At 41.2% G+C, this 27614-nt stretch overlaps 1 protein-coding gene across 1 annotated transcript in view; it reads left to right on the top strand.

Moving 5' to 3' along the window:
- Positions 1-8394: 8394 nt before the first annotated feature.
- SCUBE1 (signal peptide, CUB domain and EGF like domain containing 1) overlaps positions 8395-27614 on the top strand; it is a 189263-nt gene continuing 170043 nt past the window's right edge. The window contains exons 1-2 of the mRNA XM_053943722.1: positions 8395-8482; positions 11262-11384. Of these exons, the coding sequence (XP_053799697.1) occupies positions 8395-8482; positions 11262-11384 (211 nt within the window). The remainder of the gene's footprint in view (positions 8483-11261; positions 11385-27614) is intronic.

The following is a 27614-nucleotide window of genomic DNA, read 5'->3' as shown; positions in this document are numbered from 1 at the left end:
CAATTACCCCTGCAGCCACCATGGGACTGAAAGAGAGTCCTGGGAGCTGGGAAAAATGTGCTAGAAGGAATGAGGATTTGCTGACCTTTTGTTTTGTTAAACTCGGGTTAGAACTGCAAAAATCAACACACATGGGTGTATAGACTTTTTTGGTCTTATTTTATTTTGTTTTATAGAAGGGAGGCATTGATTGATTGATTGATATGGTGGAAAAGTCTGAGGCAAAGATTTGAGCTTGGATATTTTCTGCAGTATCTTCTCTGTTAGAAGTTTTTCATAAACCACAAAGATTATGATAGCCTGGTTCCATCAGATTTGCCTGGTGTGTTGACATGTGCTGTATGATTCTACACAAGATGTGGACTTTCCTATTGCTGCACAGTTCTGTGTGAACTGAATTTTACTTATAGTATTCCCATTAAAACCCTAAGCACCCAACTGTATCCTTAGGTCTAACTTTCATTTTTCATTTCCTTTGTCTAGTCTTTCCAACCAAAACATGTTCAGTTTCACTGGTGGTAAGGCTCATAACAGTGTTCATCATCAACATTTTAAGTATTTAAATATCTAAAAATGTGAGGAACATGGCTGATATAATCTAAATTATAAAATTAATATAAATCTATCGTTTTATATAATTCTACTTCATCATGTATATTTATTATAATTTTAAATTATTAAAATTGTTATGTGTTAGTAATTTAATATAAATTATACAATAATCTTGGCATCTCTAGACTTGGTTGTCTTTACAAGAATATTAACTTTATAATGCTGCATCCAAGTATTTTAAAGATCCTATTGTGAGATTCATCCTTCTTCCGTAAAAATAGTCTTTTCCCTGTTTTGAATTCTTCTTGTTTTAGAAGCACTATTCTGTTTACGGGGAAACAGTTGAAACTTCTTAATTGTCACAATCCTTAGCTAATCTGAGCATGCCTAGAGATGGAAAATAGTTACTACAGGACCACAGGAGACAGGACCCTGCTTGTTCTCTGTCTGAATTTTTGATTATGGTGTCACGCTGCTCTGAAAGTTATTTCTCACCAGGTGAGCCCCACAGTGCTCATGCTACAGGACTACAGGCCTCAAATTCTGTTGCTATCCCCCTGGTATTCACTGGTCTATCCAGGTGACAGCTAGAGTGTTTCATAGTATTTTTTCACAACTGAAGAGGTTAAGGCTACAGTCGCCCCAGGGTAGATGTAGGCTTCCTGATCAAAGCCCATCTCAGTTCAGCTGTGTTGAAGGAACAGAGCAATTAATTAAAATGCATTTAATTACAGTACAAAGAATTACATGGATTTATATTTCAATAGAGGTATCTACTTTGGAATAAAACTTCACTTGGTCTACACAGATTTTGTCTAGGATAAAAGTTGTTACTGGTAATAGGCCAGGCTTATTGAATGAAGTCAGGGCTTGAACTCAACCACATCTTTCGTAACATGCTTCTTGTTTAAGATTAAGTTTATATGGCAATGGGCTCTTAAATTGTGGATTGTGTGCAGTAAAGACTGCAGCTAAACAAGGGGATGGGTGCATGTTTACACTTGAACTAAAATAAGCACATAGATTTTAGGAAATCTGTACTACATAGCTCCCACTACATAGCTGGCTTGGACTTGGTTTGGTAAAGGGATTGATGCTCTGACCTGGTGCTTGGTCCTCCAGTTGTTTTGATGGAAGAGTTTCTGTCCCTGCAGTAAATTGAACAGATGCTGCAATGCAAAACTATCTAAGTTTCAACAGCATTGGACTCTCTTCACATTACAGCAAATTAAAGGGAAAATCTTGAGAGCAGCTTTGGTACTGTGGGCCTCCCTGAAGAATGCAGAATTTCAAATTAGTACACAAATCTCACTCTAGCTCTCAGTGGCTGGGTGGGTAGGGAGGTAGGAAAATTGCAGGAGTTGGCTGCATTAAAGATATTTTTCCTTCCTGTCTGCAGGAAGGTGTCCTGAGAAATAACCTTTAATTGATTGTGGAATTGTGGAGAAATCAGGAAAAAATTTTATTTTATGAAAAAAGCTTCTGTTGGAATTTTCCTGGTGTACTGTTGCTGCTATTAATGTTAAAAATTAAATGGTTTTGGTTCAGGAAAGGTTTAAAAGAATTGTTGCAGGAGTCTTACTAGATCTTACCATGATTTGGCAAGATGTCCTGCCAACTCACCCACATCTGCAGCTGCTCTGCCAGGCTGCAGTTGAAATTTGCAGGCTCTGGAAGTCCTGGGGCTTTTGTGAGTGCTTTTGGTTTGTGCTGGGTTTTGGGCTTTTTTTTTTTTTTTTTTTTTTTTTTTTTTCCTTTTTTTTTTTTCCTTTTTAGGGGAGGGAGGGCAGGTAGGCAGGGCTCTGAACTGGAAAATTCACAATATTAAGTCCTCTGTGAAGCTGAATCAGCTTTTGCCTCTGAAGTGCTGCCATGGTGTGTTCCACAGAGCAGAGAGGACTGCCCATGTGGATTAGTGCCATGTCACTCCCCACAGCTGGTTTTGAGCTGTGCTGAAGGATAAAGGGATTGTGCGTGGAGGGCACGGCCTCTTCTCTTTGTCCTGCGCTATATAATCCCAAGCCTGCTGAGACAGTCTTTGCAGAAATCTATAGGCAAGAGTAGTCCTGCTGATAAATATGTACATGCTCCTTGCATGTACATAGTGTTCCTTGCATGTTCAGAACCTTGATTAGAACAGGAAAGGGAACTGATAGCTGACCACAGATCATAGGTACAAGAGAAAGTACCTCAGCTTGAGGGCCCAAAGTGCTTTGAAGAAGAAATCACAGCCAGCTGTAGCCATTTTTGAGAAAAAGTTCACTTTCAAACAAGAGATCAGAAAATATCTTCTAAAACAACCCAAAAGCTTTCTTTCATCTGCTTAGTTACTAGAGCTCTGTTTGCTGTTCTGTGCAGTCCAGAGCAGTTAATGACTATCCAGAATTTAAGATTTTAACTATGATAAGCCTAAAGGACTTTCTTCTGAGTTGCTTGACATTTTTGGAGTATGCAAACCTGGGTGTTCAAGAGGATTGCATGTTAGAGCAGCAGCAATCACAATAATCTGTGAAAGTAACTGAAAGTAACTGAAATGCCAATGCTAAAATACAATGGCAAGTAATCTGCAGCAGATTAGGAGCCAGAATTTGTACTAGCAAAAGTCACTGTTTTGAAGTCTTCAGTGGAGGACTCATTGAGTTAAAATTTTCATCCTACTCTAGCCTAAGGCTAGTAGATGGACAAAGAGCAATTGGATTTTTTTTTCCTTGATATTTCCCTTCTGGCTCTCTTATGGCCCCACTTCCTAAAACCCAACCATTTCAGAATGCCATTCTCATCTCCTTGTAAACACAAGGACACGTCACTGCCAGTTCTAAAATTATTTTGGCAACTGAGTTATCAAACAGGACTTGTAGAAAGTATCCTTCTCAGCTCTGTTTCCACAGGTCCTTGTAATTTTCTCCCACCTGCTAAGGTATAATCCCAGTAAGCAAAACCTTATTTTGTGTGTTCTCTCTTGCAGCTCGTAGAGGTGTCCCATATTAATTTCAAGAGAGACTGCTGTAACCAGTCTCCTGTATAATGAAGGTTACGAAGTTTTATCCAGCTCTTTATGCATCAAGTCCTTGTTCACCTGTTTGAGATGCAACCTTCATCTTGGCAAAATATGCTTTTACAAGATTGACTGAGTACCACAAAAGAAGGATCTACTCTTCTTTTCATGGTGATGGTGGTATTTTCCATCTCTTCATTAATATTTTCATCTTTCCCTCTCAGTGGTTATAATTCAAGCAGGAGAGAAAAAACCAAACATCTCCATTACTGTTCCTAGTAACTTCCTTCTCTCCCGACACTTTCTAGCTGTTGAAGCATTTTTCTGAATGGAAAACTGTTCATGAGACATTTAGGAGGAAAGAAGCTTATGGACTTGTAGATAGTAATGCTCAGTAAGGTGTTTTGAGCCTTATGGGCCTCATGATCCACTGTGTTAAAATAATTACAAGTTTAAGGAAATGCTTTTGCATGAGTCTTCATCTCTTTTGGCACCCTAGCAATGAAAAGGGAGGGACAGTTGGATGAAGCAGGTGACAAATTTTGGAGGAAGGTAACAGCACAGAGAGTAGCTGTCCTGAAGCATGAGTTGATGTCTGTCTTCAAAGTCTGGCACTGACTTACACCTTTTTTTTTTCCCAGAATATCCAAATTTACCACTACTTCCACAAGGTTTCACACATTGTCCCACTGATGGAAGAGTGAGATAAAATTGATTGTGATATCACCAAAGCTAAGGAATAAATGTCCCCTCTAAACTGTTACAGCAGCTATGTAATTCCTTGTTCCCTCCAATTAGGAAAAAAAGAAAAAAATATCCTCGTCCTCTTATATGCTGAATTTTCTTATGCAAAACTTTATTATGGATTATGGTGGACTTGTGTTGTTGTTTTTTACTCACATGTACAGGAACACATCATTGAATTACTTCAGCTGCATGCTGCTACTTGACTTCTAGGAAACTTACATGCTGTATTTTCCTGGAAAGAAGTAATACAGCATTGAGTATGCGGTGCTATGCATGTCTATTGCTTGTTAGTTTCAAAAGCTTCCCCTAAATATGTGTACAAATGCAGAATGGTCTATATTGCTTTGAAGAGCTGGGCTTGCATTGTTCCTTTCTTCCTAATAGAAAGTATTTAACTAAAATTTGGAGATACATGGTTCACGGTTCAAAGTGTAGGTGCTCCCAGCACAAATTCTGGCACATACATTCCTTGTCCCCTATCCAAAGGAGCCAGGTCTCTCCCAGTTCTTTGAAGTTCAGAAAAAGAGATGAACTGAAGTTAAAAGGGTCAGGGTTTATGTGCCTCACTGGCCTCATGAAAGCCCTAATTGGGGAGACAGACAAAACAAGCTTAGTATGTTATTTTGAGACATGCTGCATTAATACAGTGAAAGACAGGCCTTGCTACTACAGTGGGCTTTCACTGCAAATGGACAGAAAGGAGAGGGACAGAAGGAAGGAAGGGAGACAGAAATGGAGAGGTAAATCAATTGGTTCAAGTTTGCACAGGCTGTTGAGTGACTGCTATGATTCCCAGCATTATCAATAGCTTGTGCTGCCTCCTGAGGCAGCAGTGCCCCCAATATACAGGCATTCATAAATAGCAAACCAGGAAACCAAATAATTCTGCAGAGGCTGTTCTGTATTTTCAAAGCACTTTTGGAATGGTGCATATCTGTGGGAGAAAGTGTTCTGAAGGTGGGAGTACTGTTCTGCAGCCACAATTCTATTTATGCTCTTGCCTGATATGCAGCTTTGTATGGACTTTCTATTCTGTAGAGATGGATCATTTTTTAAAACATACCTCTTTTATTATTAAGCATTATTATTATTTTATTGGAATAGTCCCCAAAGCTTTAAGGGCATTAGTGTGGAAGAACATTAGAAGCCAATTAACATGCTGCCCAAAGGTTTTTAGGCACAGCTGAAGTACTTTGGTAGAGAACTGAAACACTGGAGGTGCCCCTCAGACTGGGCTGGCTTCCACCTGCAGCCCGGGTAGCTCTTGCTTATCCCCCTTACCCAGAGCAGGTTTACAGGCATGAATCTGGCTTTTACTGTCTACATTGGAAGAAGCTGCTTAGTCATTTGTCGCCCTGATTTTTTAAGATTTTCTAAAGCCTTCTGAGTTTACATTCTTGTAGAAAACTTTCTCACGCAACTTTCTGTAAACAACCTATTGTTTTGCATTCCTTCATAGAGGCGGAGAAATTTGATGTACTGGTAGTTTGTGTCATTGGAGAGGTGGCACGTTCACCCTCCAATCCACTGGCACCTTTTGAGAACTGTAAATTATTGGAGTCAGAGGAAATAAATTAGTCTCTTCATCGTGACCATAGCATCGTTTTTCCTTGTGTCCTCTGGTGACAGTCATTACCTCTAATATTAAATTTTTCATAAAATCATTTTTGGAATTGACATAGAGATGATGTTAGATTATTATAACCAAGCACAGGAACATAATTACAGGTGGAAAAGGTGGGGATCCACAAGGATCCATTTTCTAAGATGTGTCCCCTAGCAAGGAGGACTCTGGAAAGACCCATCTGGAAATATTCAGCCTGGCATTGCAGATGATTTACTTTATTTTATGTAATAATCCTGACTTACAGTTCAGGCCCTCTTTTGATAAATACACTACTTTTGTATTTTCTCATGTATTCTAGCTGTCAGGATCTTGGTTATGGAAAAACACAACAAGCTCACTAGAAGAGGGACAGCTGACCTGAATGATCTTTAGCTTTCAGGTGCATGCCACCCTTGGAGAATATGAGGACATATATAAACAGTGTGAGATTCCATCAGGGGGACCTCCTTTCCTGAGTCCCATACATGTGTTATGGACTATAAATGTTTAGAGTCAGGCACAAGTGTGGTGATTTCTATAACTCAACAGATGCAGCTAACATGACACTTATAATGCCCGGCAGAGAGCAAGTCACCAAGGCAGTAGAAGCGTCTTGTTGCTTTAGCAAACTTCTTTATTGCACTGTGGCTTTTTTAAAAGTTGAGATAGTTGATTTTTAGACAATTCTAGTGGACTCCTTCATGAAATATAAACTTTTTGGATTATTTATCCCATTATAAATTTTAGTATGATTCCATGAAATTGAACGAAAAGGCCAACTGTGAAATATTTAAAAATAAACAAATGGTGCGGGGGGCGGGGGGACGATTTAACCTGACTTTTCACCTCCAAAAATCTTTTCACTTCCCCTTCCAAAAATCTTGGAAAAGACCGGCCCGTGGGTGGCTCTGCCGTGAAGGTCACGAGGTGGCGCTCCAAGGCACCGTGTGGTCCCTCTGGGGACCTCCGCGGCACGGCCTGCCGTGGTGTATCCATGGAAGACTCGGGCATGGAATCCACCGCTGCACCTCAGCCGAGTCACAGACACAAAAAAACAAGCGTTCGGATTTAAAATAGCAATAGCCCGAACCCCACCCCTAAGGGATTAAGGACGGGAATGTCCAAAGTAGAGGTGTAAACACGCGGAAAGCAAACAGCTTTGGCACCGTGCGGTAGTGGTTTAGTTTTATTGGAAGATAAGGGCCGTGGTGTGGAGTTTTACTGAACACGCATCTGGGCTGAGCAACTTTTCTTACATTTCTTTCCCATTTCTTCAAGCTTAAAAGTACTTAAAGCTTGTTTCTGGGCAAGTGTATTGTACTGATATATATGTGTATTTGGGAGAACTTGTCAAAAGGAGGCATCTAAGGCTATGACAGGGTGTATTTATCTTCCAGACGACAAGTGGAACTCATGCACGACAGGCAGCCAGCCTCTCAGGGGAATTAGGAGTTGAGACGACCTAAAATATCAAAGCATTTCAGCAGTGGGGTACCTGTGAAAGAAAGGTGTAAAGCCAAGAGGGGTGTCACCGCCGTAACATGGGATGTCTGCCAGCTATTTCAGTCCTTTAAAGACAGTCTGAAAGAGTTTAGGGTCATGGGGCTTGCCTCGGAGGGGAGAAATATCTCATGTTTGGGTTTAAAAGTGAAGGATTTTCGCCTCCGAGGTGGTGGTGACAATGACACTCACATGTCCGTCTGCAGCGGAGATGATTTTGGGGAGAGCATCTCCCCGGGCCGGGCCAGGACCGCAGGGATCCCTTGCGGAGCCGTGCTTGGCCCGAGTGAAGGGCTTAGAAGAGCAAACCTACGTCTGGAAAGGCGCACTGGCCTCCGCAGCAAAGCCCTTAAAACGCTGGAGGAAGCCAGCAGCTGGTGATGACCTGTGACAAGCGGTAGCGGAGTTAGCCGAAACGGAGGTAGGCAGGGGAGCGGGAAAAAAAAAAAAAAAAAAAGTTGTCTTTTAGCCTGAACCCGAAAAAGGGGAAGGATCCCTGGCCGCGGTTGCCAAGGAGATGGGCAGTGTCCGCCGGCCTGTCTGCCCTCTCAGCCGCGGCGTGGGGGGTGTCCCTCCGTCCGTCCGTCCGTCTGTCTGTCCATCCCCTGGCGGCGTCCGCAGCGCCGGCCCCAGCCGCGGGGGGGCGCAGCGCGGATGGTGGCGATGCTGCGGGGTCCCTGCCGGCCCTACCTGTCGGGGCGGCAGCGAGCCGGGCCGCTCTGCCGCGCCGGGCAGCGCCGCACGGGCCACCAGCAGGCACCGCCCGAGGCAGGGACCGGCTCCCCGCCGCCCGAGCACCCCCTCCACGGGGCGGCGCGTCGCGGGGGCAGCCGCGGGGGCGGCTCTGCCCCCGGCCCGCCCCGGCACCGCCCCCGCCGCGGGAGCCCCGGCGAATCAGCGGGGCGCTGTCAGGGCGTCAGCGCCGGCGGCACCGCGCGGCCGGTCCTGAGCGCGTCCCTTATCGCAGACAGGCACCGGGGATCGCATCATTATCATGGGCACTCTTTGCTTTTCGCGGCGCTGCTGTTTGCTTTTCGCTCTCGCCTGGGCCGGCAGGTTGGCGGGAGGCAGCGGGGGCGCAGGTAAGAAGAGGGGGCTCCGCCGCCGTGCCGCCTTCCCTGGGCGCGGGCGACGCGGAGCCGCGGCCCCGGGGGGACCGTGTCTGTCCGCTCTCCTCTGCTCGCTGTAAGGTGTTAGGGGGAGGTCACTTCTCGCTGCTCGTAACGCCGAGGGTTTTGGAAGTTGAGGTAGGGAGGCGTTTTCTCGTGTGTTTGACACAGCCGGAGCCGAGGGACTTTTGCAGGGAGAGATGAGGAAGAAAAAGTTACTTTCCATGAGTGCATACGAGATAAGTCTGTGCTGAGCCCTGGAGACTCCGCAGAGCAAGCGTTGGCTGGGATATCTTCACAGGTTTTCCATGTCTGCGCATTAACCCAACGACCTGGTGTTTTTAACAGCGGCCCTCGTATCAGTTCAATAGCTCTAATTATACTTTGTCTTTGCTTCGGTGTTTAAAAAAAACGAACCAAAAATCGAACACCCCCCAATCCTATCTGCTTTGGAATGTTGCAAGCCTGAAGTGATTTCTGAAAGAAATGTATGCAGGTTTTGAAGTTGTGCAAGGAAAAATCTTTTAAGGTGAAGTACTAGCAGGGGCAGGCGGAGGGGGGGGGGGGGGAAGGGATAGGGGGAGGGTGTGGAAAAAATCCCTGTTCCTCGGATAGAGGAGTTTAAATGTAACAAAATTAACGAAGTCAGCCTAGAAGTGCTTGAAGTCCCAGTAATGCAGTGTGAGATGTGGAGCAGAGAAGGGGCTCATACTTGGTTTTGCCCTTTCATTTGACTCATTGGCATTCACGCCTGACTTCCAGGCATCCTGTGGTTGCTGTGAAATGTCCCCTTTGGCTCAATGCAGTTTGAAATTTTGACGGCATTATAAAGAGTCCAGCTGTCACTTTTGCTGATCTTGATGGGAGATGGGTGCCGGTTTAATGACTCAAAACATGAACCAAAGCATTTTTAAAAACGCAGAGAAAACAGCCCAAAAACTTCTTTTCTCTTTGTGCTTGACTGAATCTGTGCCTGATCTGGGTAACACCTAAGCTAGTTTACGTAAATCATAGCTAGATCTGAATTGGCTCGGCGGTAAAAATAAACGAATGGACAAGAAAGAAGGCAACAGATTACAGCAGCTCTGCCTTAGTCCGGAAAATTATGACGGTTGGTGTTGTGTTCCCCTCTTTCTTAAAAAACAAACAAACAAAAAAAAAAAAAAAAAACAACAACAACAAAAAAAAACAAACAAAAAAAACCCAACAAAAACACATGAAAAACAACAAAAAAAAACCTCTACAACAATAACAATACAGTGTCCGGGCAATGCTCTCTCTGGGATTCCAGAGGTGCCCCGCGGAGCCGCCCCGGTCTGCACCTCTCAGAGAAGTTCTCTGCTGTGTGCCGTGCTACAATGTCTGATTATTCTCCCCTCTGTAAATAGCTCCCTCCTGTTCCCGGTGACTTTGAAGGATCCGAGTGTTATCACTGGAGTTGGCTGAGTGAGCACTTCTGAAACAATTAGCGTTAGGATTTCACGCTAACAATAAAACTGTTTTCACTTTGGTGCACCTTTTTGGGGCTCTATTAATCTAATTGGCACGAAACCAACTGCACATGCCTCTCGCTGCCTCCCTCCGCAGCACCCCTGTCTCCTCTCTACTTCCTGACCATAAAGCGGGGGCTGTGCTCTGTGCAGCTCTGCGGGTCCCTCTCCGGCTGCCTGCCCGTGTCCTCCCGGGAACCCCAGATGTGGCTGTGGCGTGGGACGGGGAGGAGCCCCCTGGGAGATGTGGGATTGACACCGCGGCCGCGCTGACGGCCCGGCCCGGCCGCTGTGCCCGGGGCGCGGTGGCACCGCCGCCCCTCGCGTCGGGAGCTGCGGGTGCTGGTGTGCCCGGGAAGCGGCTGTGGGCAGTGCGGGACCGGGGCAGCTTAGGCAGGGCTGTAAGTGTTCCCAGCACACCCCATCCCTGAATAGGTCGGAGTTGGGTTTTTTTCCCCCAATGCTCACTTCATTAACATTCTCACGACTACCAGATCTCGACTCTGTCTCATCCTCCTCCCTCCCCATTCTCTTTAAGTCTAGGAGAGGGGACGAATGCCCGTCACTGAAATGTTTGTAAAGGCTTCCTACTCTGAAAACAAGAAAAGCAATCTGGGTCCCCCCTTTCAGAGTCAGGCATCCCCACCCGAGCAGGGGCCGAGACGGCTGCTGGCACTTTGTCCCCCCTAAATGTTAGTCCAAGCAGATGAATTGCAGGTTGCTTTCCTCCACTCTACCTTACCTTTTTTTTTTTTTTTTTTTGCTTCTCAGTAAAAAGTATTAATGTGGTTTTGCTGTTCAAATATTTCTTTTTCCCGTTCCCACCAGCATAGTTTATTTAAACTAGGGTCTATCTTTATAAATGAAGAAAATCTCTGTGCTAGAACATTAGAACATGCAAGTGGTCTTTTTTTTTTTGTCCTCTTATATGTAATTTAAGCATTCTCTTGTTTTACTAAGATATGGGTCTCCAGTACCAGACTTAAACAGCCGAAGCTAATTTATAGTGTCTAAGAATTTTATTCATAGTGCAGAAATGTGATACCGAGTCCCTCCAGATCTGTGAAGCAGTGCTTATAAGCTACTTGAGGAGAATATCACGTTGTCTGGTTTAGTTATTTATCCTCAGATGTTCTCATTTCCAGTATGACACTGGGAAGGCAGGCAGGCAAACAGCTTCAAGGGGAGTATCTATCCTTGGTGTTTTGTGGCTCAGGTCTCCCTTCTTATCTGTCCTCTTGGGGTTCCTTCTGTGCTTCCAGATGTTGATGAGTGCGCAAAAGCTACAGATGACTGTCACATCGACGCAATTTGTCAAAACACACCAAAATCCTACAAATGCATCTGCAAGCCGGGCTACAAAGGGGAAGGGAAGCAGTGTGAAGGTAAGGACAGATCGGCTCCTCTCCTGTCTCTTCTCCCCTCCCTTCTTTTATTTGTTTGCTCTTTGAAAGCTTTTGTAAATAGCTGAATTCCTGAAACGATTAATGCAGATTTACAGCTGTTTAACCTCAAATTTGGGTGTTTATTGGCAAGCATCCCCCTGCTGCTTTTGCTGATTGTCCGCCGCAAACGTTGTGCCCGCCATCCTGCTCTTAAGAATAAAATCAAAAAGGGGGTGTGAGGGGATGGTGTTGTCTGGTAGCACCAGCTCCTCCTGGGCAGTGGTGGGCCCGCTGCCCCTGGGGCTCGACGCCGTGCCAAACACGTGGGTGTAGCCCGGCGATGGGATGGGATGGTCCGGCCCCTGGCCAGCTCCACGGCAGAGAGAGGATGGAAAGGACTCGCCATTGTTTTCCCCAGACAAGTTACAGAAGGTATTTTTCTGTACCTACTCAGACAGGACGTTGGAGTTTGATTCTCTTTGACACTCTACATGTGTCATGATCGTATACTTCTAGTCCTTGTAATATTATTTTAAAAGGAAGCATTTCAGATTGTTGTGCTTATAACAGACTTGAAAAAACTTACTTTACTTCTCTATGTCCTCACATCAGTCTTGTAATTGAAAAAGACCTTAGCAGGTTTTATTAGGTTCTATGGACACTCATATTTTGGATTTTATGCACTTCATCTTGTCTATTGAATATCAGTGGAGAGATTCTCTGGTGAAAAGGACAAATATTGTAATCACAGCAGAATGCCTTACAAATAAAAGATGCAAGATTGCTATTTTTTCCCACTTGTAGGTACTTAGTGGGTATAATATTTTCCTTCCAAGTCTCTCTCATTCTACAGCAGAATGCAGCTTTTTAAAAATGTCTATAGCCAGTCCATTAAAAAGATTGAAGACCTAGGAATTAATTTAGTCTACAAAAACTTGGAACTATGTATTATTCTCCACAGACCTTCAAAATGTTTGTTCAAGTGCCCTCGGAAAGTATTTTTGTGGTTGTCATATTTTTCTGTTGTGGGTTTAAATTGACAGAGACAAATTCTGATTGTCCACCTTTTGGTGCTCTAGCATCTCTGAGCTGCTATTCCTCTGGAAGCTAGATTTTCTTTCTTGTAAACAGGATAATTATTTGGCACCAGTTCTTTCTCTATTCATCCCTTCCAGGGAAAGAGCTACAGAACTCTGAGATAATGTACTCTAGAGCAACTGTGGTGGTACAGCATGCCCAGCATTGGTACTTGTATTGGTTTTCTACATTAAAAAGTTTCCTTATGCTTTAACTATTAATATTTTAGTTGTTGAGCTCTGTTTAGTGGTAGATGTGGCTTTTATTCTTCCTTGTCTAATACACATATATCTCTGCCTGACTTGCCTTGGCTCAGTAAAAAAAAAAAAAAAAAAATCCCAAACTAAGTAAATAAAAAGCAAGAGTGATCCTTGTAATGATGCACAGAATAATGGAACATCTGTGTCTGATATCAAACTCATCTAATAGAATTTAGTGTCTGACAAGCCTGACAAGTAAACTGGGGCAGACTGCAAAACTGCATGGATGTTCAGCATTAGTCAGGTAATGTAAGCTGTCTAAGCCAGGTGTTACTGTGCATGATATATAACTTTTTATTCTACAGTATTATGTCAACAGTTCTAAAGATTTTGCATTGGTTCTGTGTCTTAAATTGGTAATTAATACCAAATTTTGGTAGAAGCAGAAAGCTTCAGAAAGGGTCCAGTGGCACGTCTAACATCTGCCTCAGGCCTGGTATACGTGGAGAGTGGGTTTATTTTGCATCTTGAGGTTGAGTATTCAAAACCTATGGAAATAAACATTCTAGCTTAATTGATTGGTATGTAGTATTCTGTCCCAAGACAACCTCAGTGATCAGCTGTTAGAAGTTATCTTATAAGATAAAAGTGACTATTAACAAAGATGAAACCCACTGGATCGTTTTTGTTGTGCTAAAACCAAAACTGGGTCATTAAATGATTCTTGTCTTGATTTTAAAGCCCAGTCTTTATAACTGGGCTTTTCAAAATAAGCCTTTTGATCTGTGAAACTAGTTACCTATGAGAAAAATATTTTGTACAGATAATAAGCCTCTTTAGCTAAGTTTGTAACAACTAGTGTTGCTTCATGTGTGAAGAACATTGATTATATCATAACTAACTCACTTATAGCCCAGGCTCTCTCATACAACCAGATTTTACTAAACTAGTAGAATTGCCATTCATACAGTACAGTGAGCTTAAAGACATTAATTAAGCTGTCAAATTCATTCTGATAAATTTTAGTGAGCTGCCAGTTTAGGTTGTATTGAGGCATTGCAATTAATTTAGTAATGTGCATGTTTGTTTATTTTAAATGGTAGTCTTAAATATTGCTTTTGTTCACTGAAAGTCCATTCTAGAATAAGGGGGAGAGTATGGGAAGTAACATTTTTTGGATGATTCTGAGAAGCATATATTTGTACAAACGCTTTGTGAAGCCTCATGGCCAGCATTGCCATGATATTTTCCCATATCATGTAATGTATCAATATCCCTTGAACACAAATTCTCTAGCTATTTTCATAGGACAGAATAATGTGTCCAACCCAGATAACCTTTAAAAAATAATTCTCTATTTCTAGTCAATATACAAAATCCATTTATTCACAATTAATTAATTTACTTGCCCTGGCACACCTGCTATTACCCCAAGAAGTCTTCCCTGTTGTGATTTTAGTCAGGATCTCAAATGCAGTGGGCTGGATTCAGCTGCAGGTATGATCTTTCATGATCCATAGGACTTTGTCCTTACCTTCTCAACACTGAATTTTGGCTTCCCCACAGGTTGATATCTCAACAAAATTGTGTCAAAGCAATGGAAATTCCAGAAAGTTCAAAAGGATTCCAGGTCCTGGGGTTCCTTATGCCCTGACAGAGCATTCCTTGTCTCCGATGCAATGTTGTGTGTTTGCAGTTGTAGGATATTCTGTTATTGAGCAGTGTAGGAAGGGGTTTAGCTCTCAAACCCAGCTGTTTGGGGTTTTTAACCCATGCTACTTCTCTGACTATTCCAAACTCTCATGCCATTAATGGTTAAAATACTCTGTATAGTTGTTGGTTGCTGTTTACTTATGCACATTTTATATCCAGTTAGTGTTAAGTTTATTTTATAGGTTGATTTTTTTCCCTAGCCTACTTTTTATTCTCAGTGGGACTGTAATTTCAGTGAGTTGCTCTAGTTGTTGGTTTTTTCATTTTGGATTATACCTTACATGTAGGACCCTTAAGACATGTTTATTGGGACCTGTTGCTTCTGAATTGTTAAACTCTACTCTGTGCTTTCCCATATTGACTGAGATTTTCCTCTTGGCGCATGTTTTTTCTATTTTCTGGTCTTTCATATTATTTTCATACCTCTGCTTCAGTTCTTTTAATAATTCATCTCATACAGTTGTTACAATGTTTCTTGAACTTCTTGTGCAGAAGAGAAGTGTTCCCAACTTTCAGCTGGACTTTTTTTTTTTTTTTTAATTTTCCTGTGAAGCTTCATAATGTTGTTGATGGATTTCTTGCTGAGGGCAATATACACATACCATGGCAAAGTGTCTTGGTAGAGTCTGCCCTGAGAGGGTGATTTTCAGATTTCTGTTTGTGTTGGAAATTTGTGCTATACCAGCAGCAGTTCTGCTTGACTGCTGGGTGAGTGGGATTGTACACTTCTAGGGATTTAAGTTGGTCATGTGTTCATTTATTTATAGTCTTTTCCTTAATGTAGATAATAATTCTAGATAAATAGGCAGGTGATGATGATAAACTGCAATGAGGGCCTTTGTTCTTGATTGCCCCAGTGGCAGCACCTCACTGGGTTTAAGCATGGTACAGTCTCAAAATAAGATAAACCATTCCTGCCTCTATCACAGGTATCTTGAGCCTCTGCTTATGTCCATTTGGAAACACAGACCAATTGTTCCTTCTGACCAGTCATCATCATCCTCAGTGGTTTTGTGGATGTGAAGCTAAGTTTCTACTTGCACCTGTTAGATTTGTTTTTAATGGATTTTAAATAAAACTTAGCAAATGGAAAAACATCTCATCACTTTCATTTAAATAATAATGATTGACTCTCCAAGCTTGACTTAATACTCCTCTTATAATTTTAATCTTGTTGACCTCTTTAATCTTTCATTTTCTTAAGAAGCTCATTCATGGTCTCACTCATTGGGTTTTCATTTTATTATGGTCTTTGAAATACCTGTTGTGTTCTTCTCATGCTTTTCAAAAGTGAATCCAAATATTGTGTCAGGGCTGCTCTGAATCAATCAACCTGGAAGCACAGGACTTTCCAGACTTCTTATTTCCCATCTCCCAATCCAGCATCTCATACAAGAGCTTCCTTTTGTCTACAGGGATAAGTAAGTAAGGCACTTCTGGATATCCTTCAAGTGGAACAATAATCCCATTTCTTTTAAGAGCTCTGTGGTGTCCCATCAGTCCACTCTCAGCAAATTCTTTCTTTAGTGAGTCATCTTCAGCAATGATGTTCTGGGAGAGCTGGGACACTGCTGGGTGTCCTTTGGTTTCTGAAACTTGGGCACCTTGATGCTTGCACAGCTCTAGTGAGCTCAGACTTGTTCTGTTTGTCTCTGCAGAGTAATAGTGATGCCACTGAACAAGGCAGCTTAAGTGACTTCTTCTGATTGATGATTCTTCCAATTGCAGTAGAAGGTGAATTAATACTTTCAAGGACCCCCTTCATCTCCTTGAATGAGGTCTGCAGTGGATACTAGGTGCTGAAGGTGCTGTGCTTTCTGGGGTTACAATACCTTGACAGATGGTGCTCATGTCACGTGTTGAAGTTCATGTCACCCTCCCCTAAGGCCATGCTCCAGATGAGACCTGGTGCTCCAAGTCTGTGCTGCTGGGTTTGGGAGGTTGGCTTGTAGCAGCCCATCTGAGCACAGAGCAGCACACTCTGCAACCTCCAAATTTTATGGGGATTTCTGTTCCAGGGTCAAATCTTCCTTCCCAGTTTGATTCACACAGATTATGGCTTTTCTCTGGATAAGCCTCTGTGCTGTGCTGATTTCACTGAAAACAGCTTTCACAATGAGGCAGTATATGTAGCCAAAAAATGAAGGAGAGAGAATATAAAGTAGCTTCTTTGACTTGAGCTGGTAACTGCTTTTTTATTTTCTCTTTCTCTTATTGGGTAGATTGATGCATTTTATTTGGTTCAGGCTGATAAAACTGAACAGAACTGAATTCTGAGGCCTTCTATATCTCTGTCTTTTTTCTTTCTCCTTTTTTGTTTTAATTGTCTGGTACTATTTAATACTCAGTTCTGACTTGTAAGTTTTCTAACTTGCATCAGGGGATGAATTTTCTTGGGGGATGGAGAAGTGGAGAAATAGATGCAAGTAAGAAAATAATCCTGAGAACATTCTGTATTAAATCAGAATTTTATTACAGCCTAAGTGAATTAACAGCTTATGATAACTTTTTTCTTTTTCCTCCTTCATGCTGCTTTCTGTTCAGTGAACAGGGCTTTTGTTTTGGTCAGAGTTGAGCCTTGATTTTATTTATTTATTCAAATTGCTTTAGTTTCCCAACTTTGTTCAGTAGTTCATCCACTAAAACCATAATATCCCTTAGCTGGGCTGACATGCCCTGTTTAACTGCTCCCAGGGCCATCAGTCCCCATGTGTCACGAAATCTATTGTTTTCTCTTCTCCCTTTTCTTCCCTACCCTGTCCTACCTCTCAGAGCTGCTTTTTGACAGCCCATAATGCTGCTTCAGTGAACAGCTCCCCCGGTGGTCCACTTGGGAAATCTTCCATTTTGACTTAGAAAAAGAACATTCACTCCAAATTTTTTTTTTTCTCTCCAGAATGCTTCTTGGGTACAAATATCACTATATTTTACATGAACAAATACCATCCCATATGAAATATGGGCCTCATTCTTAACAGCATTACATGTAATTCTCAATTTGGAAAAAAAGAAGGTTTTCCCAAGGACCTTTCTCTAAATAGTTGATAAGCTCCCTGTCTGCTGGATGGTCTATGGGTACTCTGGGAACTTATATATAAAATTTCATCAGCCTCCACAGTTGCTAAGCTGCAGAACCCAGGGCAGCTTCCTGGGGTGATGTAAACTTGGTATTTAGAAGGAACTTCTTTCCACCCAGATACACAATGTAAATTAACTGCCAGGAAAATTATAATGAAATGAAGGAGCATAAATAAAATGTACTAAGCTCAGTAGGTCTGTCCTTCTTTTGTCTTCATTCTTTTTTACATCTGCTAGATACTACCAGTTTTCCTTGTTTTCCCACCCATCACCTTTACTTCTGGTGCAGTCCCCTTTCCTTGCAGTCTTGGTTATGATATCTTGTGTACTCTGTTACTCAGCTGTCTTTTAGCCTTGTCATTTCCCTACTGCAAATCCTGCTTCTCTTTTGTTCTTCTCTCATGTATTTTCAATTATTTCATTTAGCTTTCCTTCCCCTGTCCTCTCAGTGGCTTGCTGCAGTTACAGCAGTGTTATTCTGAGAGCCAGTGTCCCACAGCAAGACATCTGGGCCAGGAGAACTGGCAGCTCTAAGTGCCCCTTACTGGTCCTTTCCCTTGAGTTTTGTCTTTAAGTCAAAACAGCTCCTGCCAGCTCTCAGATTTCCCCTTTTTCTTGTTTTATCTCCCTTTTCTGCACCTCTTTCCTGGCCCCCATCAGCAGCTCAGAGCTCACCTGTCCCTCAGCACATTCCCTGCTGTTTTCACCCCCTGCAGACCCACGGCTTTTCCCTGAGTGGCTGGCTGGAAAAATATCTTTGCCGATTGCCATCATTTGTTAGCTCCTCTTTGGTTATGGGCACTGTCTTCATGTGTGTCTTCACTGCACTGCTGAAATACACATTCTTTGATCTGAGGCAGGACATGGTCAGGGAGTCTCTGCTGGGATGATAGCAGAGAAGAAGCTAGGAATGTGACCTCCTGCTGCTCCCTTGCCCAAAAAGCTGCACTAATGATGCTTTTGTCTCGTCTGGCATTTGAGATAGGTAGCATCCACTCTGTTCATTAGCATCCACGCTGGCAGGACACTGTGGAGTAATGGGAATCATGGATGCTGGATACCTGATGAAGAGGATGGTGGATACAGCCCCTTTACCCATGGTACCAGTCCCAGGCTGTTCTAGCCCAGGATAGCTGTGAACCTTAAATGCAGGACAGAGTTTGGCCAACCTCAGGCAGTCCTGGGATGGAGGATTTATGGCAGGAATCTGTAGGGAAAACTTGCATGGAGTCTGGTAGTAAAAGGAGTGGTACTCCCTCTGCGCTGATTTAGGAAGTTCCTATTCCTTGATGGTGCTCTATTTTTTTTTGCACAAGGGTTATTGATGTGGGGCTATTCTGTGAAGAATATCACTGAGATAATACCCCCAAAATACCCTGTAAGCATTTCTGCACTGAAAAGTCAATGAACTGGGATATAAAGGCTGAGACTCGTGGCAGGGAGAAAGTGGTGGTGAATAAGGTGAACAGATATCCAAATCTGGTTTAGTTTCTGGAGCCACTGTGGTGTGAAACTATGGCATAAGGTTGAAAAAAACACCTACCAAGAAGGACTTTTTGGAAACTTCAGCTGCCTAAATTTCAGCAGATGCCTGTTGAGCTTTGAATTTATTATATTCCTGGGAGAGGGGAAGGAGTTAATGAATTTTTAGATGGCTATTTTTTTTTTTTGTGGTAAATGTTCAGCTGTAATTTGACCATCTAATTCTGTCCTGAGAAATCTCTTGAAAGGTAACTCCCCAACACCTTATTGGAAACAAAATCTGAGAGTATTAAATCTGTTGAAGCAGTTGAGGGAGATTTTTTTTTTTTTAAATATAGCAAAGCAGTGATTTTTCCATATAATCCCTTTAGAAAAAACCTACATTCCTGGGTTTTTTCGATAGTTTGTTTTAGCATATATATATATATTTCTTTTAAATTTCACCTGAAAAAATGACCTGCTTTAAAGCAGATACCTTGCAAGAAAAAAAGGGAGCACTCATACATAGCTCATACATAAGTGTTTGGCAGAGTTATAAGAAACTGAAGATAGGGTCTGACAGACCCACCTTGAAATTTCAACACTTTTCTACACATTTAAGATGCTGAGCAAAAGGAATACCCTTACATTACAGTTGGAAGAATTTTTTGTTCAAGTGCCATGAATCACCAGTGTACTCAAGCATGTGATTAATCTTAAGAAACTATTACCTTTTAAAGTAATTATGTTTAAGTGCTTCATTAAATTGAAGCTACTGCCTTGTTTTATGTTGCAGTGCTGCTTTTCTGGAGCCTGTAGTAGGTCACGGTTTTTCTTTCAGTGACCAAGGAAATAAAAAAACATCTGGGTCATTTAAAAAGGTGATTTAAGACCTTGATCTTGCACATGCTTTAGACCTAAACTTAGTGGAGTTTGTTTGGTTCTGTAGGACCCATAGACAACTTACCAAATTCAAGACCATGCTTTCACAGCTTTTGACAGTGTTTTACAGTACAGCCATCAAAGAATCAGAAATATGAAATAGACAACTTTCAGATTGCTCTGATTCTTACAGTAATTTTTTTAAGCAGATGAGCTGTTATCTCTGGGAATATAAAAGCCAATTTTCATTTACTCTCTCAGGGTGAGGTTACTAAGCTTCATACTGTCCTTCCCATGCCTTGATCTGCATGAATCACTGTCCTTACATTTAACATCATGCTCAGAGAGCATAAAAAATGTAATGGAGGGGGAAAAAAACCAAGATCATTGCATAATACCACTTTGGTGATTATTAATATTGTTGGAGGGACTGGTGCTGCTTCAGAAGGTGCTTCAGAGAAGGGGAACCTCTGCAGAAATGGGTATTTGTTGGATGTATCATTGCTGAAAATACTACAGGATGCTACTGCTGTTCACTCTAGTTCTTGCTGTTGTAAGAGGGGAATTGCACTGAAGTGCTTCTGTTCTGATTTCATTATCTGGAAGCAGAGGTCACATGCAGAACTTTCAGTCTCCCTCTTATGGTGGAAAAAGGGGTTGAAGTAAGTGGGGTATTTGCTTTGCTGAATAAGTAGGCTAAATAATGCATATCTAAATTGTTTGGCAGCATATGCATAGAAGGAATTTGATATCTGACTTCATATCTCTAGAGATGTCAGTGTCTCTACCAAGTAGAGTTGTGCTTTATTTTTTCACATTTCTGTTTGCAGAATTTTGTTGGAAGAAGATTCCATAAAACCTGTGACTTGGAGACATGCCAATGTTTTTGTCTAACTACAAAGCACCAAAGTCCATCTTTATTTAGAAATTTCCATTTTTCCTGATGTATTCCAACCTGTCTAAAGATGCATGTGATCAAAGCTCCTCTTTGCATCTCCTTCCCCCTGTCCACCACTTTTCTCTTAAAGCAGCCCAATTCTTGCTTGCACAGTGGTGGAGTTCACCTGATCTTTAATGCAGGTCTTGGTACAGCGCCCTTTGCAAAGGCAGGTGCTCTGAATGGTTCATTCCTGCTCCTGATTTGGGATTTTCTGTGGGGTTTTCCCCAGGGCTCTGGTGGCATGGGCACACTGTGCTGCAGACCTAACCCAAAGCCCTGAGGGAGGCTATCTGCATTATTTGGCTACTAGATGGCAGACACAAGTGGAACCCTCTGGCTTTTGCTTGGCTCAAATTCCTAAAGAAATTATTTTACCTCTATTCAGCTGGGAGTGTGCAGAGGTATTGAGTGCAAGAAACAAATGAGGGAAGGAGGGCTGCCAGGATTTCTCTGACCCGTGACTGTTTTGCTGTAAGAGTGAGCCAGGGAATGGGTGTAAGAGAGGAATAGACAACCTCAGGCTGTTGTCTGGAAGTAAAAACCTGAATACGAAAATGCTTTGGTTGGATATAGTCTGTTTCATTAGGAATAGAATATTTCACTTTGTGTAAATAGCAGCAGCTTGTTCTGTATACACCCAGTTTTACATTTAAGGAGATTATGATTTCAGAATGGAAGAACTTTTATAATACAGTTTTCTCAAAAGTTTTAACAGTGGAAACAACCCCATCAAATTGTTTATAGTATGATTCTTTCCTAGGAAGATACTTTTTTTGTGATATGAGTAAACTCTATGGTGTCATCACTGAAGTTTTGTATTAACAATCACATCTAGGTGTATATTAAATGTATTTATCTTCTTGATCCTTCTGGCACTTTTTATCCTTTCACTATCTGTTTTGAAATATTTTTTTTAAAAATCCTTTTCTTGGGGGAAGTGCAAGAACTATACTAAAAAAAAATACCTGTTGACTGCATCACATGTGGTCTCATGGAGCAAAACCCGAAAGCTTCGGCTTTTATTCTAACTAGGAAATACACAGAAATGTAATTCAGGATAGCGACAGCAGTGTCATTAATTTTCTAGAACAGCTTAATGATACATTTTACCTTGAGTTAATACAGAAGTTTCCAATGCACATTTCTGAGTTCTTTCACTGGACTTTGCTGCACAAAAGCAAAAAAGAGTTACTAGAAAAGAGTTACCAGAATATGTTCCTGTACTTGTTATGCTGAAAGGACAGTGATGTCCGTGAATATTAATGTTATTATTAGGTACTAATCATAATTTTGAGCTGTTTTTAAGACAAGTATTCTGGTAGTCTGTATGGAAGGCAACAGACAGCTGCTGTAGCCTGCTCCACAGCATCAGTCTTTATCCTGAGTCGTATAACATGATACAATTGCCTGAATTAGCCAGAGTCTGGACTCAGGGGCTGGGGGGACATGTTCTGGAAGGACTGGCATGTTTTCCTTAATGCTGCCATTCACTGAGGAAAGCCCCAGTGTTTGTAGCTGTGAGAGCACCTCAGTGGTCCTGTTTGCACACAGCATTTTCTGTCTGATGGAAAGGACAGCCTGTTGTCTTTAAAAATGTATTTTATTTGGGTGCTTTGGGGGCGTTCTGCAACATCCAAAAGGCAAGTGAAAGGTTTGATTTATTTGGGTGCTTTGGGGGAGTTCTGAAGAGTCCAAAAGGCAGCTGAAATGTTTGAGTGTGAATGCTCCCAGAGAGTCCTGATGGAAATGGGCTCTGGCACAGCCAGGCAGAGGGATGTAGGGGAGGCTCTTGTGCCCTCAGGAATACAGCCTTGATTTGCTTACCCCATTTGGCTTGAACTTGCTAAAATAACTTGATCTTAAAGATGGGACCAAGCATGAAGAATTTCAGTCTTTGAACAAACTGTGAAATGGGAAAAATGGAAAATGGAAGGTGAGGTTGGAGTGCTTTAAAAGTCCATTTATGTAAGTAGTACAAATTGTAGTTTACTTCTACCTTTATCTGTCAAGTACACACGCAACATCTATGCTTAAGGCCATGCCAAGTATGAACACAACTATCAGAAGTCAGAAATATGCCACTGGGAAATTTAGTACATATTCTTATTATTGCTATTTATAAAATTAAGGAAAAAACATAATAGGAACAAACTTCATAAAACTTCAGAATTTGTATTTTATATTTTGCTTTTTAAACTATTAACAACATAGTGTTCCGCTGAAAACCTAGTATACCAAGAGTTTCTTCTTCAATAAACTTTATGATCAACAAGGAAGTAAAAAGACTTAAGGGAAATAAATACATGTCTTCTGGTCTGTGTTAGTCACTGACATAGTCTTTTCTATTATAGTATTTGAAGCAGGAGGGAGTGCTTTAAATGTTTCAACCCATTTAACTTTAATTGCTTGGTTTTAATAGACATTTGCTAACTAAAGGAACCAAATTATAGCTTGAATTAGGCCTTACTAATTTTAATTAAAAGCTCTACTTTATAATCGGAAACAGCCTATATTTAAAACAGTTAGCCTTTCTTAAGTGGCTTACTTTAAAATACTAAGGCACTCTTACTAATAATTTTTTAGACTGAATACAGGTAACCATTATTTTCTTTGTATTGCACTTAATTTAAAATATCTCCTCCATGTGGTTTTGTGAAATCTGCTGGCTGTAAAATTGTTTGACTGGTGGGGGTGGGATTACTTTACTTTTCCTGTGGCAATTTGAAAACATGGTTCTGCCTTTGTTTTAAAAGTTTTCTGGGGTCACAAGTTACAGGACTAACATGTGAATCAATACAAACATTCGCTTCCTGCATTTGTTTGTCCTCAGGCAAACCCTTTTCAGTCACTTACAGCCATTAATAATACATCCTATAATTCATTTAGCTCAACATTGAAACTGGACTCAGGCACTTGATTATGGTCTCTGCACTCCTTTAGAGACTTAAATTTCAGAATAAATCAAGACTGTTGTGTTGGGAGGGAGGCAGGCCCTGGCTCTGTCTGTTGAGCATTTGGTGTATTAACAGAGCTCCTGTGCTTTTCAGGGCTGTCTGAAGAGGACAGAGAGTGGATTTTATCTTTCCAAAGGTGGATCTCAGTAGTAGAGATAAGCCCATTTCAACCATTTGCTTTACTTTCTCTTTATGGTTGAGATGAGAAATTTCCTTCATGCAGTTTGCCTTGCATTATTGGAGACAAAAACAGGTCAGATAAATCATGTCCTGGAAATAAGAGTCTTCTTTCTGACAAGATGTGGGCATCTACAAAGTTGGATGAGGTGTATCAGGGCAAAGAGCCTGCATCTGTGAGATTCAAATTCCATTGAAATTAATGAAGAGTATTCTGTACTTGTGCTTTGAATTTAACCAGGACATGGTATTTTTAAGCTGTCATATTATCATTGGATCATGATGAAATTCATCATCCCAGTCTCAGTTTTATGTTTTTAATTCTTTAATTTAATTCTTTTTCTTAGTGCATCATACTCAGGAAGCACTGCTAGATTGTGTGATCATACCTTTATTTAATTTGCAATGCTTTTAATTCAGCAGCTGAATCACCTACTTGCATGAACTAAACACAAATTAGAAGTCCTTCATATGCTGAGTCTACTAGACCTCTATATGCCCTTGGGAGAAAATTGCATAAAAAGTCACTTGTGCCAGTTATGGAGATGGACAGACTTTCTTGAATGTCAGTTTTGTTTGCCTAGTTATCAGATCTTTGGAAATCCCCTAAAGCATTTTTTAGATGTTCTCCTTGTTGTCCAGTTCTGTGCTGATGGAATATACAAAGATTTTTAAATTATACCCAGTACAGGAAGGCAAAATCAGGACTCTTACAGTGAATGCTAAGTATCTGGTCCCTACCTATGTGTATTTATATTTTAATATCAAAAGTGTGTAAGCTGGCCAGACCGAGTTTGACTGAAAATCTGTCCAGCCTGATGTGCAGTCTCTGACAGTGGCCAACAGTGGATGCTTACAGTATATTATAAAAAAACATGAAAAGGAAGAATGCAGCTTGAGACTTAAAGACCTCCTGAGCCAGAAGTTTCATTCAAATCACTGTGTTTAATGACATCTGCAGAATAGGAATAGAAGATATGTATGTTTGCTTCTCCAGGTGTTCTGCAAAACTCACAGTGGTAGACAGGTGATTAGCTGTGCTCAGAATACTGGGAAAGAATTGTGCAGGAACAGGTAATTGTGTATGCCTGTCTCTTTGCAGCCTCCCATCTCATGTGGTTTAACAGGAACCTCACTGTGTTTCCCTACATAGGCAAACCCGACAAATCTGAGTTTTTGGCTTGGCAACTAAAGGAAGGACTTGAGTCTTTGTCTTCAGAAGGACAGGCGTTCATACTTTTCTGAAAATGAGACTTCATTAAGGAGAGTCTCAAGTCAGTTGTGAAAAACTAATAGGTACTTTGAAAAGCTTGGCCTGGATGTTTCAGGCTTCAGATGGCTGCACTGTTAAATCAGGTGCTGTGGGTCCACACCCATAACCCTATTATTTCATTTCTGAGCCTTTTACTGAGGCTGAAGTCCTGTATTATTTATGGGTGAGTTGACTAGTCAGGCCTTGCTGCCCTGTTTTCAGTGGATAACCAAGGATGTTTTAATGTGTCCTCTCCTGGAATTCTGTTTATGTATCTTAGAAATACTGTGAATATACACCAGAGACAGTGCTTAAACAGGGATTCTCTAGAAAGAAGCATGTGGAATTCATGAAGAACATTTAGACATCTCAAATGCCTAGTTTTATGTCGGATGTACTGTCCAATTAAACAAAAAGAAAAAACCACAAAACAAAAACAGGCAAAAAACGGAAAATTGTTTATTGGGTTGTTAATCAAGACTTTAGGCAAGACATTTCTGCATTTTGCTTATCTCTGCACAATAAAATAACATTGTTGTGAAAGGCATCTCAGAAGAAATCATCTACATGAGAGTATTGGAAATAGTTCTACAAGACTAAACAATTATTCATCTAAACTTAGCCACTTTTATCTCTCTGCTGTGGGGGAGGAAGTCAGTGCAGCTTGACTTTCTGTGGTACATTCTGTCAAAAGCAGATTATTATTTGAATACTGCACAGAAATTGTAGGCATTCTTTGGTTCTCTCTACCTAACATTCTCCCCAGCATAATGAAAAAATGAATTGCTTGAAATTCCCAAAGGAAGAGTTCCAGGCTATGAATACGAGCACTCTTCAATTTGCAGCAAATGCCCATGTTATTATTCCCGTATCTGCAGTTTCATCCTTTTTTTATTTAATAGTTTTAACGGAAGCTGTGTGTGCTTTGTAGTACAGGATATTTGAAAAGTGCAGCCAAATTGTCTGATTTTATGGCAAAGGTGAAATTGCATCCGTTTGCCCTATCTCCCTTTCTTGTCCAAACATCAGATATGAGCACAACTTATAAATGGAAATATTTGATGATTCACAGGTCAGCAGTGGTGTTTTTCAGATTTGAATGTTAAATTTCATCCTTAACACTTTTCCTGGACTTTCCTCACTACGAAATTGGTGTTTGTACAGCTTGGCCTGGCCTCATCTAACCCTCACTTACCTCATGTCCAGCAAAGATGAGTGTGTGACTTCATTAATTTCTGTTCCTGGTATTGCTTTCTTCTCTAGTTGCCAAACAGTTCAGGAAATGTTTTGAGAGTTTGGAAAGGGTAATGATGATGGAAAAAACAGTGGGTTGCCTGCTACTGTTCACTATCTGTACATTTATGCCCCTGGTGGACAGTGGCTGCACATCCAAAGTCAAAAACCAAAGGCTAATTACCACTGTTTATGAAATTTTCTCTGTGATTATTTGTCTCTGGTGATAAATGGGGCTCTGGTTCACAAGACTAATTTCTCCTTGGCCTTTTCAAAGACTGAGAAGAGCCTACATCATAACTGCTGAATTCTCTTTGTGGATAAAATTTTAGAACTGTCAGCACATATCAGTAGGATTGTGTTCTCTGTTTCAGGAATCAAATAGCTGGAAACAAAAAATTGCATCAATGTGGTATTTGTTTGAAAATAAAACCCTTTTGCATTCATCAACTACAGCAACATCTAGGGCTTCTTGTTGATACTGGCCAGGTCCATGCTTTCAAAAAAAATGGAAAACATTCAGTCTGTACATCCAAGCAGAACTGCATGGCAGGTTCTTTACATGCTGTGGAGACAGAATTGTTGTTAAGAAGCTGAGAGCGGCTGTGCCAGAATTCTGAGTTGTGCAGCAAAATTGCTAACTGTTTTGGCATCTTGAAAATAGCTCCACATTTCGTGATTGTACAGTCCTGATGGAGAAATCTTTTAGAGCTGTGAACTGTTTCAGGCAGTGCTTGTGTGTGCTCACATTTAGGGTATCATCATTATTATCATAGGTTTAGTAAGGTTTAACTTAATGGAAGTGAGATGCTGAAACACAAATCCATAACAAGCTTAAATTTTCATTACAGGAACAAAATGTGATTTGATCATCTTAAACTCTTGAATAGTAACAAAATTTGTAGCCTAGTAACTTCTGTACCTTCTAGATGGTGCACAGAACTGAAAGGTGGTGGACAAAAATGAGTTTAAGCTTTTTTGCAAGACTATCTCAGATTTAAAAAAATGTACTGTAAATATTTGATGATTTCTATTCAGTTTAGTCTTCTCAGATCTTTTTGAAGTGAATGTATCAAGCTCATAAATGAGTTATGTAAATGGCTTAGTCTAGGGTCATCTCAACTAATTTTACTGTTTGTTTCCTAAAAATACCCACAGCTCTGCAAGAGACTCATAAGCAAAATTAACACCACTCTCCTGAAAACTTAAACTAAATACAAATCATTCATCTATATCTAGGCTGGATCACTGAAAGATTTTTTA

This window comes from Vidua chalybeata, chromosome 5 (genome assembly GCF_026979565.1).
Source record: "Vidua chalybeata isolate OUT-0048 chromosome 5, bVidCha1 merged haplotype, whole genome shotgun sequence".
NCBI classification, from domain to species: Eukaryota; Metazoa; Chordata; class Aves; order Passeriformes; family Viduidae; genus Vidua; species Vidua chalybeata.
Note: the sequence above shows the minus strand (reverse complement) of the source record. Positions and strands in the feature narration are given on the sequence as shown.